The 13,662-nt window shown below is 32.7% G+C and overlaps 1 protein-coding gene across 5 annotated transcripts in view; it reads left to right on the forward strand.

The window, feature by feature from the left end:
- LOC126893264 (single-stranded DNA-binding protein 3) overlaps positions 1-13,662 on the forward strand; it is a 180,653-nt gene that overhangs the window by 130,195 nt on the left and 36,796 nt on the right. For 3 of the 5 annotated variants that reach the window (XM_050663273.1, XM_050663270.1, XM_050663269.1), the window contains 2 exons: positions 9,824-9,859; positions 9,916-10,287. In XM_050663273.1, the coding sequence (XP_050519230.1) occupies positions 9,824-9,859; positions 9,916-10,287 (408 nt within the window). The remainder of the gene's footprint in view (positions 1-9,823; positions 9,860-9,915; positions 10,288-13,662) is intronic. The other 2 variants (XM_050663272.1, XM_050663271.1) reach the window with 1 other exon arrangement.

The raw sequence follows: 13,662 nt of genomic DNA on the forward strand, positions 1-13,662 counted from the left end.
TTTGGTGCGTCTGACAACTGGAGTACCCTTAAAAATTTGTCGGACAATCTAACCAGTTAATTGTAAGTATTTTTATCAGACGATCCTGCAAAACTAAGCTCTAAGGCTATACATTTTATGACTCTTTTAGACCGATCAAATAAAATTACAATACAGGTAAATCAAAATGTAATTCCGTACAGGTTGGAATAAATTTTTTATCAAAGTTTAATTCCAAACAAAAGATATTTTCAAGAAAGTATATGATTCATATGAGGGGATCATTGTTTAAATAATTAAAAATTGGTAATTTTTGTACAAAATTTACTTTTTTAACTGCTGCGGTAATTCGTGTTTTTATTAATAATTTTGCAATTGTTTTCTGCAAAGATGAAGAAACAGTCTTTTATATGAGACTTACTAAATTAAATTTGACCATTCATTTATTTAAATAATTGTAAATCAAAATTGAAAAACAAATTTGCAAAAAAATATTATTTGCAATATAAATAAACACTATAAAATATTTTGTTTTGCAGAAAAAGTTGCGCTGTGATATCGCTATAAATTGACAAAAAAAAGTTTTGATAAATATTGAGTAGTTTATGAGATATTTCATTTGTTTATAAAAAAATACCATTTTTTCAATTGCAAAAACGTGGTTGTTACTGATAGAATATACAAGTTTTTAAGGTCTCATTTGTTTTGCTTTTATGTATATTTTCGATAAATGTATTGACAAATCAAAATTTCAATTAAACACCCCTCCAAAATGGCCTTTGAAAATTGGTTTAATTTGTTTAAAACTTATTTTTTTTTAATAACATCGCCGGGATTAAAAATTTTGAAAATATTTTTCTATATTCGTATTATTGGTAATTTTTGACATATGCACAAAAGAATAAAAATTTTCTAGGAGCATTTTTGGCCAAGAAAGCTTTTCCCAGTTTAAAAATTTATAATGTGTTTATTTATCAATATACATTTAAAAGTACGTGAGTACATCTATTAGCCTTACTACTTAACAATGTGATTTATACACATAATAAAAATTGTAGAATATTTTGAAAAATTATGATTTTAGTAGTACCTTAAATGAAAACTTTTTGTCTGAAAATTGGCGGAGGAGTAGTTTTCAATATCTCCGTTAATAATGGGTAAATTTCAATGTTTTCTTTTAATTTGAGGTAGCATATAAAAATAATAGCATCTGCATGACCCTTTTTGCCATAAATAATCATTAAAATTTGTTATAAACAATTTTTTTTTATTATTTTTTTCTAATATTGTGATAAATAAAAGTTGGCGCCAAAGATAATCACAAGAGTATTAAAACAAATTTTTATTTTAAAAATTAACAATATAGTAAAATTTTGTTAATGAATCATAAAAACTTTTGTCTGTGTACAAATCATTGGCAAAATCTCGCAAAGATAATGTGAATACAAAATATATATAAAAAAATGGAGGACAACCTCTATATAAATATATACAGGGTGTAACAAAAATACAGGTCATAAATTTAATCACATATTCTGGGACCAAAAATAGTTCGATTGAACCTAACTTACCTTAGTACAAATGTGCACATAAAAAAAGTTACAGCCCTTTGAAGTTACAAAATAAAAATCGATTTTTTTCAATATATCAAAAACTGATATTTTATTGAAAATGGACATGTGGCATTCTTATGGCAGTAGTATCTTAGGGAAAAATTATAGTGAATTTTAGACACCCCATAAAAGTTTTATGGGGGTTTTGTTCCTTTAAACCCCCCCAAACTTTTGTGTACGTTCCAATTTAATTATTATTGTAGTACCATTAGTTAAACACAATGTTTTAAAAACTTTTTTGCCTCTTAGTACTTTTTCGAAAAGTCGAGTTTTTATCGAGATATTTTGAATATTTGTCAAATCCACCACATATTTGTATATGTACTTTTTCGAAAAGTCGAGTTTTTATCGAGATATTTTGAATATTTGTCAAATCCACCACATATTTGTATATGGTTAAGTACGATTATGGAGACTTAGTAATAATATGAAAATTTATTTATGATTTACATTTTTAGGTATATTTTGAACCATATTAAAAAAGAAGCCACATCTCGATAAAAGGTGCCTTATCGTAAAAATACAAAGAGGCAAAAAAGTTTTAAAAACACTGTGTTTAGCTAATGGTATCGCAGTAATAGTTTAATTGGAACGTACACAAACATTTGGGGGGTTTAAAGGAACAAAACCCCCAAAAAATTTTTATGTTAACATATTAAAAGAGAAGCCGCAACTCGATAAAAACTGCCTGATCGAAAAAATACTAAGAGCCAAAAAAGTTTTAGAAATATTGAATTTAACTAATGGTACCACAATAATAATTTAATTGGAACGTACACAAAAGTTTGGGGGGGTTTAAGGGAACAAAACCCCCATAAAATTTTTATGGGGTGCACAAATTTCACTATAATTTTTCTTTAAGATGTTCCTGCCATAAGATTGCCACATGTCTATTTTAGTTAAAAAATCTCTAATAGTTTTCGATATATTTGAAAAAATCGATTTTTATTTTGTAACTTCAAAGGGCTGTAACTTTTTTAAAGTGCAAATTTTTAATGCTAATTCAATATTATTTTTTTATTTTTTTTATAAAAAATCCTTTGTGTAAATTTTTATTTATCACATATTATATATAGAGAAAAAAAAATTGAAAAAAATTGTTTATAACAAATTGAGGAATATTATTGTTGAAGGTGTCATTTCGATGTTGCTATTTTTATAAGCTACTATAAACTAAAAAAAAAACATTGAAATTGGTCCATTATTAACGAAGATATTGCAAAGTACTACTGCAATACTCTTCATTCAAAAAGTTTTCAGTTAAGGTCGCTACGAAAATCATTATTTTTTAAAAATATTCTAAAATTTTAACTCTATGTATAAATGACATTGTTAAGTAGTAGGGTTGATAGATGTATTCACGGATTTTAAAATGTTAATATTGATAAATAAACAAATTATGAATTTTTAAACTTGGAAAAGCCATCTCGGCAAAAAATGGATCAAGAAATTTTTTTTCTTTTGTAAGTGTGTCAAAAACTACCAGGAACACGATTATCGAAAAATAATTTCAAAATTTTTAATCCCGGTGATGTTATTAAAAAAACAAATTTTAAACAAATTGCACCAATTTTCAAACGCCATTTTGAAGGGGTGTTTAATTAAAATTTAAATTTGTCAATACATTTATCGAAAATATACATAAAAGCAAAACAAATGAGACCTTAAAAACTTGTATACTCTACCGGCAACAACCGCGTTTTTGCAATTAAAAAAATGGTAATTTTTTATAATGAAAAAATGGCAATATTTATCAACCAATTTTTTTGACAATTTATAGTGATATAATAGCGCAACTTTTTCTGCAAAATAGAATATTTTATAGTGCTTATTTATAATGCAAATAATATTTTTTTGGAAATTTATTTTTCAATTTTGATTTACAATCATTTCAATAAATTAAGGGTCAAATTTAATTTGGTAAGTCTCATATAAAAAACTGTTTGTTCATCTTTGCAGAAAAAGATTGTAAAATCCTTAATAAAAACAAGAATTGTCGCAGCAGTTAAAAAAGTAAATTTTGTGCAAAAATTACCAATTTTTAATTATTTAAACAATGATCCCCTCATATGAATCATTTACTTTCTTGAAAATATCTTTTGTTTTGACCTAAACTTTAATAAAAAAATTATTCCAACCTGTACGGAATTACATTTTGATTTTACATGTTTTATTTTACTGGGCTATTTGTGCTGCATGCGATGGGGGGCGCACTATGGAGTCATAAATGATGATTGTTTTGCAGGATTGTTTGATAAAAATACCTACAATTTACTGGTAATATTGGCCGACGATTTTTTAAGGGTACTCCAGTCACTGGCGGATCCAGCAGGATCCAACATCGTCAAGAGGGGAGGCCGAATGGCGAAATTTCTATGAAAAATAAATGAATAAATTAATGTTTTTTATAATCTTTATATATAACTTGGTTTGAGAGTGGGGCCGATCGCCCCCATCGCCCTCCCCTGGATCCGCCACTGACTCCAGTTGTCGGACGCACCAAAATTTAGTAACCTTTATATTTACTAAACGCCCTCTCCCGAAAATTTTCCGTATTAGAAAAGTTGTCCGACTTTAATGGAGTAACTGAATAAAAAAAGTTTCATGATAGAGGTAATTATTTTTTCTAAATAGTGGGCCCAAGGACTATTAATTTGTTTTGAAATGGGGTTTTAATCCCCAGCTGATAATAGACTACAGACATATTCACAATAAAAAAATTATTCCAAAGTTTCTTACTCTTAATCCAATAAAATATGCTTGTGAGCGTAAGTGATCTATCGATGCAAAAGGAGGTGCTATAATACACCAGGGAAATAAGGCAAAAATATACCATGTTCGGGACACTTGAGCAGCCAGGTTGCAAATGGGTTTTTTGGGTACTATATACCTAATACATTATACATACAAAAATGCCCGTCACAGTTTGGACGAGAAATTTAATTATTCACAAATGAGGGTCAAAAATGGAAGTTTTTTCGTTTAAATCGCTACAGGTAAAAATATGGTAATTAAATATCTTATTTATAATATTTTTCTTTTAGTAGATGAGCCAAGGTTTAAAATAGCGCTTTTTGAATTTTGGTCCGATCATTTGTTGCTTCGGATATTGCAAAATAAAACTAAAATTTTGAAAATAAAAAATTTGCTATAACTTTTGCGAAAATGAATTTAAGACTTTCATATTGCTGAAAAGTTGAGTCAAACAGTCCACACAATGCACAAAAAATTTTAGGACGATTGGTCAATTATTTTAAATTTTATTCAATTTGTTTATCGCAAAGAGCTTTTCTTCGCAATGTTATTGTTCAGAAAATAATAATGATATAGAAATTCTGTGAAAACAGCGTGAAAGTAAAATAGTCATATTTTCAACTTATTTAAAAAAAATCATTAAAAAGTCATTTTTATCACTCGGAAAACATTTTACTAAAATAGAGTCAATTTTGGCTTATAAACAATTTGAATAGCTTTGTTAATATTTACTGTAGGCTAAAACTACAATGGGATTTGAAAAACTGGTACATATTTTTATACGAATTTTCAAATAAAAATTTTTCGCCTAGGTTAATTACGGTCAAAGTTAGCTACTTTTTTTAGCTATTTAATTGACGTTAGCTATTTAATTGACGGCTACTTTGTTTATAACAATTAAGCAACCTAACTAGAGCTATTTTGAAGTTGAAGATATATAGAGTTTATGTGTAAAAGTTTGAGTAAACTTTGAACCACAACAGAGTGGTTAATAAAGTTTTGAAAATGGCGTCCGAACGGAATTAATTCGTGGTCGGTGGAGAGGAATTATTAAAATCCGTGCACTGAAAAAATGAAACTGATTCTGCAAACATATGCTGCGATTTATATCGCCGGAGCTTGTTGATGGATTTTGATCATAATTTTTTTAATTTGTAGGTACTCGTAGTCTTATAGAGTACGTTATGTACACACATCCCCACCTAACATTACAAAATGTTAGGGGGAACTCCCCTTATCACTCAGGGATATGAAAAGTAGATTACGACGGATTCTAAGACCTACCGAATATACATATATAATTACATAAAAATCGGTCAAGCGGTCTCGGAGGAGTATGGAAAGTAACACTATGACAGGAGAATTTTATATATGTAAATATATAGATGGCTGTTAACAAATAGGGGTTGGTGATAAAAGAGTGAAAATTAAGGGTTGTATGTATTTTTTATTTCTACATCATATAAAATTAAGGTAGATAATTTTGTCCAAAAAAATTTAAAAAAATGTCAGGGGTGCAACCCCCCTTATAACTTATGGGTATAAAAAATATATTAAAACCTCCTCTCCTCCTATAGGATATACGTGTAAAATTTCATAAAAATTGGCCAAGCCTTTCGGAGTAGTATGGTAACTAACCAGGGCCGGACTGGCTCATCAAAAAGGCGCCAACCCAAATTCTAAAAACGGCGCCAACCTAATCTCTGAACTAAGGCGCCCGACCACTCCCCCCCTCCTAAACTTTTTTGAAATCCTAATGCATTGAATATTACTTGTAAATTTTTTAAGTACTATTAAGTTTCATTTATTTATTTAATATGCACTACAGGCCTTGTAGGCCTAGGGCTTTACAATTTTTAGTACAACTTAACAATTTTACATAATACACATGATAGTATATACTAATGTCTTATATTTAATCTTATTTAATTTCTATGTAAAAATTTCTGCACTATGGTTCTCCACTGTGTCCTATTTTTCGCCTTCTCTTTCCGGTCTGTAATTTCCATCGATCCTATATCGTCCTGAAACTTTTCTTGTCATATTTTTATTGGGCTACCTCGTCTCCTTGTCCCAACTGGTCTAAGTACTTAGCAGTACCTTCTTTAGCATTCTTGCTCTATCCATTCTCTCGACATGACCTGCCCACCTGATTCTTTGTGCCTTTGTGTATCTTGTTATACTTGGTTCGTTGTAAAGCATCCTTAATTCTTGATTGGTTCTTCTTTGCCAACCGTCTTCTGTATTTTCCCCCCGAAAATAGCTCTTCGTACCTTCCGTTCCCACCTCTCTATCATTTCTTCTTGTTTTGTTTAGCACCCATGCCTCACATCCGTAGATGACTGTTGCTCTTATTATGGTTTTGTATATTCTGGTTTTAGTCTTTCTCGATAGGTACTTTGACTTTAATAATTTTTTTAAACTACCTTTCTACCTTTCGGTTACCTTTTGATATCCTGTGCTTTAGTTCATTTTGCTCGTTATATTAAGTTTACTTTGGAATAAACTTATTAAGATGCCACAAAAATATAGCTTCAGTTTCTCAGTAGGTACCTATCCCTTTTAATCCGTTACACCCTTTGGTACTCTCTGGAGACTCGGAAACAAATTTTTAAAAAGTGTGGGTAATTTTTCAACTACTGCTACAGAATAATATACTACTATCGGTTTACAGAGCCCTCCGACGCCTTCCGACTCCTAACCGCCATTCTTCTCTGTTTAATCACAGACCTGGACTTTCCTCTAGTTCTATTTCAATTCTCTTCCTCCAGCTTCTTCTCGGCTTTGTTCTTTCCCTTCTCCCTTGTGGTGTCCATGCCAAAATCCGTTTATGGATCCTGTCATCTGGCATTTTCTGTATATGGCCGTACCATTTTCGTAAGGTCTCCATCTTGTGGAGACTTTTGTTTACACTTTTAAGTATGGTATTGTATATGATCTGTTTGTTCACTTTAGATATTGTTTGGTCTCACAGAATGCCGTTCATCATGGATATGGCTTTTCTACCCTGTATGTTTCTGTCATTTATAGCAGCATCGAGTATCTCATCTTGAATTATCTTCATGCCCAGATACTTGTATTCATCACAGTGTTTAATTTATACCCCATCATCTAATGTAATGGACTGCTTTGTCCCTCCAATACACATGGCTTCAGTTTTCTTAATGTTGACTGCGAGGCCCCATTTGTTATATTCTTCTATTAACTTCCACGTCATGTAACGCAAGTCGTCATGATCCTGAGCAATCAGAATTTGGTCATCAGCGAAACATTAAGGGCCGGTTGTTCGAACGCTAATCAACAATGATCACTATCAAATATTTAATTACTGTCACCAAAACTGTCAATGTCAACTTCTATTGGGTTGCTGAAAACATAATTGATTATAATTATGAGATTAGTTAATCAATTAACATAACAATTATTAACATAATTGATTAAGTAATTTCATAATTGTAATCAATTATGTTTTCAGCAACCCAAACAAAGTTGACATTGAGAGTTGGTGACAGTAATTAAATATTTGATAATGATCATTGTTGATTAGCGTTCGAACAACCGGCCCTATGTGTATAATGTGGTCTCGTCATTGAGAGGAATTCCCATGCCATTTTTCCACAGCTTGAGTGCTTGTTCCAGAGTTATTAGCCACTCTGGCTCTCATGACCTCATATTATAATATAAACAGCGGATATTGATATAGTGGCTGGGTGCCATTTTCGGACTATTTATGCTGGTCTTTGATTTTATCTGATACGAGTTGTATTTTATTGTACTCACTGGCTTCGTTATGTATGATTCTAGGGCGCAAGGCGCAACAATCCTGTATGTATAATGTAGTCAGGCGGAAGGGCCCGAATGTCTTCGAGGTCCCCGCGTCGTATCTAAGCTATTAAGTTAATACCCAGGATGTCATTGTCAAGCTATGTGTGCTGGCCTTTGATTATCTGATAACTGATATGAGTTGTATTTTTTGTATCTACTGGCTTCGTTATGTATGATTCTGGAGCGCAACAATCCTGTATGTATATGTATTATGTAGTAAGGCAAAAGACGCCCGAAGGTCTTCGAGGGCGCCGCGCGTCGCATCTAAGCTATTAACACAAAACACTGGATGCCATTTTCGAGCTATGTGTGCTAGACTTTGATTATCTGATACCTGATATGAGTTGCATTTTGCAACCACACTATGCTCAATTGTTCTTTGCTGAAACAAATCTTTGTGTAAAGTAAAAAAAAATTAAGCGTTTAAATTTTTAACGGAATATGAACGAAAGCAAAAGGCGCACCGGCCCGCGGGCCGGTGGGCCGGCGGCCCAGTCCGGGCCTGTAACTAACACTGTTACAGGAGAATTTGATGTATATAAAAGTAACTGCGAATTAAATAATAAAAGTGGCTAACTTTGAGCCGAATTAACCTAGGCAAAAAGTTTTTTTCTGAAAATTCGTGTAAAAATACCAGCTTTTTAAATCCTAAAGTATATTTACTCTATAGTCAATATTAACAAAGCTATTCAAATTATTTATAAGCCAAAAATGACTCTATTTTACTAAACTTTTTTCAGAGTGATAAAAACGACTTTTTAATTATTTTTTTCAACACTTTGAAAACATAACTTTTCTTCTTGCATGTGATTTCCACAGAATTGCTATGTCATTATTATTTTCTGAACAATAACATTGCAAAAAAAAGCTCTTTGCGATAAACAAATTGAATAAAATTTAAACTAATTGACGAATCGTCTTAAAATTGTTTGTGCGTTATATGGAATGTTTGACTCAACTTTTATTGCAATATGAAAGTCTTAAGGCCATTTTCGCAAAAGTTATAGCACATTTTTTATTTTTAAAATTTTAGTCTTATATTGCCATTTTCCGACGCAAAAAATGATCGGACTGAAATTCAAAAAGGGCCATTTTAAACCTTGGCTGATCTACTAAAATAAGATTACTCTAAATAATATATATAATTACCCTATTTTTACCTGTAGCGATTTAAATAAAAAAAACTGCCATTTTTGACCCTTATTTATTAATAACTAAGTTTCTCGTCCGAACTGTGACGGGCATTTTTGTATTTATAATGTATTAGGTATATAGTAGCCAAAAAATCCATTTGCAACCTGGCTGCTCAAGTGTCCCGACAAAAACCTTATTTCCCTGGAGTATAAAAGTGTGATTGCAAAATACGAATAGTTTGTAATCACTGTGAAACCTACGTTCCTATATATTGATCTGAGCTGATTCGAAACTGATCTAAGGTGTTTGGGAAAAAATTATCGTGATTTATTGTCTTTTTGTAAATATGTTTAATTGCATTTTTTGTTTCAAGTATTTGTTTGTTCTTCGCATGCTGAAAACATGAAAACAAAACAGAACACTGAATGTTAATTGTCGAGAAAGATTTGGTTGTTAAATGTTGTGTATATTTGTCCACCTTATGATATAATTCACGATTTGTTTTACTCTCCTTTCAGCTACCAGGCGAGGCACTCAACTTGGCAGCAAAAGGGGTAGTACATACCTAACATTGATGTATGTCGTTCATATATAATTTGTATTATTTCAGCCCATGAACTACTCCTCTTCGTCACCGGGTAATTATGGCGGTCCTCCAGGCTCGGCCGGTCCCGCAGGCCCAGGAACGCCCATAATGCCCAGCCCACAAGACTCCAGTAATTCCGGAGGAGAAAACATGTACACATTAATGAAACCAGCAGTGGGAGGAAATATGCCCGGTGATTTCCAGATGGGAGGAGGACCAGACGGGTCGGGCCCCATGGGACCTATGGGACCCAACTCGATGGGGCCAGTATTAAACGGTGATGGAATGGATGGTATGAAAAATTCACCTGCTAATGGAGGACCGGGAACGCCGAGAGAAGACAGTGGTAGTGGCATGGGAGAATACAACATAGGATTCGGAGGACCTGGGGAAAATGTGAGTATCATTCGGTGATTGGTGCTTGCGCTTACAGGAGTCCCACTAAAATTTATGGTGAATGTATTTGGAAGTACTTACAGTTTACATTACAATAACGGGAGCTTGGTTTATTTTTATTCGTGAGCTTTTTTTTAATTCTATTTTCAAGACATGAACTCAACTCAATCATGTCAGCTTAAACTTGTTTGTAATCATTAATCATTAATACTAGTATTCCTACTTAGATCTTCCGACATAAAGTGAAACAGGAAAATATTTATGGAAAAAATGAATGCAGTCTTTTCAAAGCACACGCCATGGAGATTGGCATACTTTTGATCACGTTTGATCCCATTCCTTGATCTATTTAGAATTGTACGTTTTGTCCACTACGTCTTTCCTCTTCCACTTCCTACCTCAGTTTCAATCCAGAGTCTTAAATTATGTGAAGTTTGTTTAGTGAATTTTTTTGAGACACGTTATTTTTTATTATAGAGTAGACACGACTGTTTTCTTTAATTTTTTTTAACTATAACGTTACGACTGAAAGGGATGAAGAGAGAAAGACAAGATGGAGTAGCTTAATATCCTCACGTTTCGTTATATAAAATACTGAGAGGGAAACTGATGACTGGCGCAATTATTTGCGAATGGACACCTCATCCTATTGTCAATTACTAGAGTTGTTTACACCATATATACTGAAACAGGACACCTGCATGAGAAAAGCCATTACAACACATGAAAAACTCATATGAACTCTGAGATATCTTCTGAAACTTCTTGTCATCGTTTATAGTTTCTTGTAGCATCCTTGGTACATTTTGATCATTTAAACATTCCATTAGGTCGAAGTACCACACAGATGGCGTGTGTAATGTGTCTTCTTCTCCAGTACCAGAGATAGCTCATTCCCTCGCTTTTTTCAACTTTTTTTTATATAAATAAACAGGTTTTTCAGAAATGAATAACCATTTTCAATTTCGTTGCAAAACAAAAATACAGCCGCATCATATTCTAGTCCAATCAGAGAGCAGCAAGCACCTCTACCGGTTTCGAAACTTATTAGTCTCTCATCAGGAGGCACATATTATGCTGTTCTCCGTGATCCAACCAAAACAAACCCCGGCGTGCAGTCACGGATTGCAACGAACGAAATGGCATAGATGCCCTAGCGGCAACTGCTAGCACAAGACTAAGTTTTCAATCTAATGGCATATAAAACAACATAATGTTACTCTACATCCCACCAGACTGAAAACCATGGGAACCTTTTCTGGTTACACCTCCGAGGCTTCTACAATTTGCAAGCCATACGGATGCTGAGACTAAGGAAGATGAGGGAATTTTACAATTTATAATTCACGTCCCATCTGCTCAGCGCGGTAAAGTTCCAACGAGAATGGTTCCCTTCGTACTAAAAACACGTAAATCAAAAGTGAAACACGTGAATCAAAAGTGAACACCAGAGTAAACACGTAAATCAAAAATGAATAACCATTTTCAATTTCGTTGCAAAACGAAAATACAGCCACATCATATTCTAGTCCAATCAGAGAGTGCAGCAACCACCTCTACCGGTTTCGAAACTTATTAGTTTCTCATCAGGAGGCACATATGCTGCTCTGCGTGATCCAACCAAAACAAACCGCGGCGTGCAATCACGGATTGCAACGAACGAAATGGCATAGATGTCCTAGCGGCAACTGCTAGCAAAAGACTAAGTTTTCAATCTAATGGCATATAAAACAACATAATGTTACTCTACATCCCATCAGACTGAAAACCATGGGAACCTTTTCTGGTTACACCTCCGAGGCTTCTACAATTTGCAAGCCATAACGGATGCTGAGACTAAGGAAGATGAGGGAATTTTACAATTTATAATTCACGTCCCATCTGCTCAGCGCGGTAAAGTTCCAACGAGAATGGTTCCCTTCGTACTCCAATCAGAGTAAACACGTAAATCAAAAATGAATAACCAATTTCAATTTCGTTGCAAAACGAAAATACAACCGCATCATATTCTAGTCCAATCAGAGAGTGCAGCAAGCACCTCTACCGGTTTCGAAACTTATTAGTCTCTCATCAGGAGGCACAAACAGGTTTTTATTTTTTTGCAACTGTCTTTTTATTTGCCATCATGTCGATTTCTTTGTATTTTTTATAAGTTCCTCATACTCGACGTTTTTTATTATGGTCACTGTAGTCTTTATTTTACCTTTAATTATCTTGGATCAGATTTGTCCTATCTCATAAAACGTGCAATAAGACGTAGAGTGAAAATCAGTCTTTATCAATCCATTCAGAAGCAATTTGCTTCAAATTACTTCTTTTCCCTACAACTTTTGTTACATTTGGCTCATCTAAAAGATTTATGCAATTGAGTAGTGGTTAGTTTCGCACTCCAACGCATACATCCATGATTTATCACGTGTCATAATTGTGTACAGGTACTTTGCATGCTGGGATTGAAGTTTTCCAACACCAAAATACGTCGAAGAAGAAAAACATGTGGTGGCTACTATAAAAATTATAGTTTTAAATATGGCGATCATACAATTTCCTTGCAACATTTGGTGGTTCTAATTATACAACAAATTTGCTAATATATTAGACCGGTCTAGTTAGACTCAAATATAGGAATGAGGTTACAATAATTACCATCAAGCTGAAAATTGGCAGGATTATTCAAAATACCACCATAAATGAAATCTAAAAAGTCCTCATAAATCCGACCCAACCTAAAAAATTTACGAGGTGTCAAAGGTTGCCAAATATGGTTTTTAGCGATTTTCAGCGAAACGGTAAGTTTTATCATAAAATTAGGTCTAACAAAAAATGTAGATTAGATAAATATCTATAAAAAATATTTCAATACATTTTTTCGTAAGAGCCACCGTTTTTGAGATACAAAGATTCAAAGAGTTGAAAGAGTTCTAATCGTCATAATATGTCTGTATTAGTACAACACGTATATACATCACTGAAGCTGTAATAAAAGTAAACATAATATTCTATCGGTCAACTCAACTTATATTACGCATAATAATATAAGATATTATAAATATGATAATGTTTCTACTATACAGCTTACGGTCTACCGAGGGATGCAATATATAAGCTGTATTATATTACAGTGCTAACAAAAAAATATTTACAAAGTGAATGTAACGCGAAAATAATAAGAATTATTATTTCAATTTTACGGCTTATTTCCAACAAAAATAGTAAATTGATATGACAAAGTATTAACTTATAATAATTCTTCTTACTGATGCGTCTTATTCAATTTGTAAAGATGGGTTTTGTCGGAATAAACACGTTCTATCGGTACGTCGGCTAATCACCCTACCTATTCTTTTCTCAAAAGGGTTCGAACATAATAATTAA

The sequence above is a fragment of the Diabrotica virgifera genome, chromosome 10 (assembly GCF_917563875.1).
Source record: "Diabrotica virgifera virgifera chromosome 10, PGI_DIABVI_V3a".
In the NCBI taxonomy this organism is placed as follows: Eukaryota; Metazoa; Arthropoda; class Insecta; order Coleoptera; family Chrysomelidae; genus Diabrotica; species Diabrotica virgifera.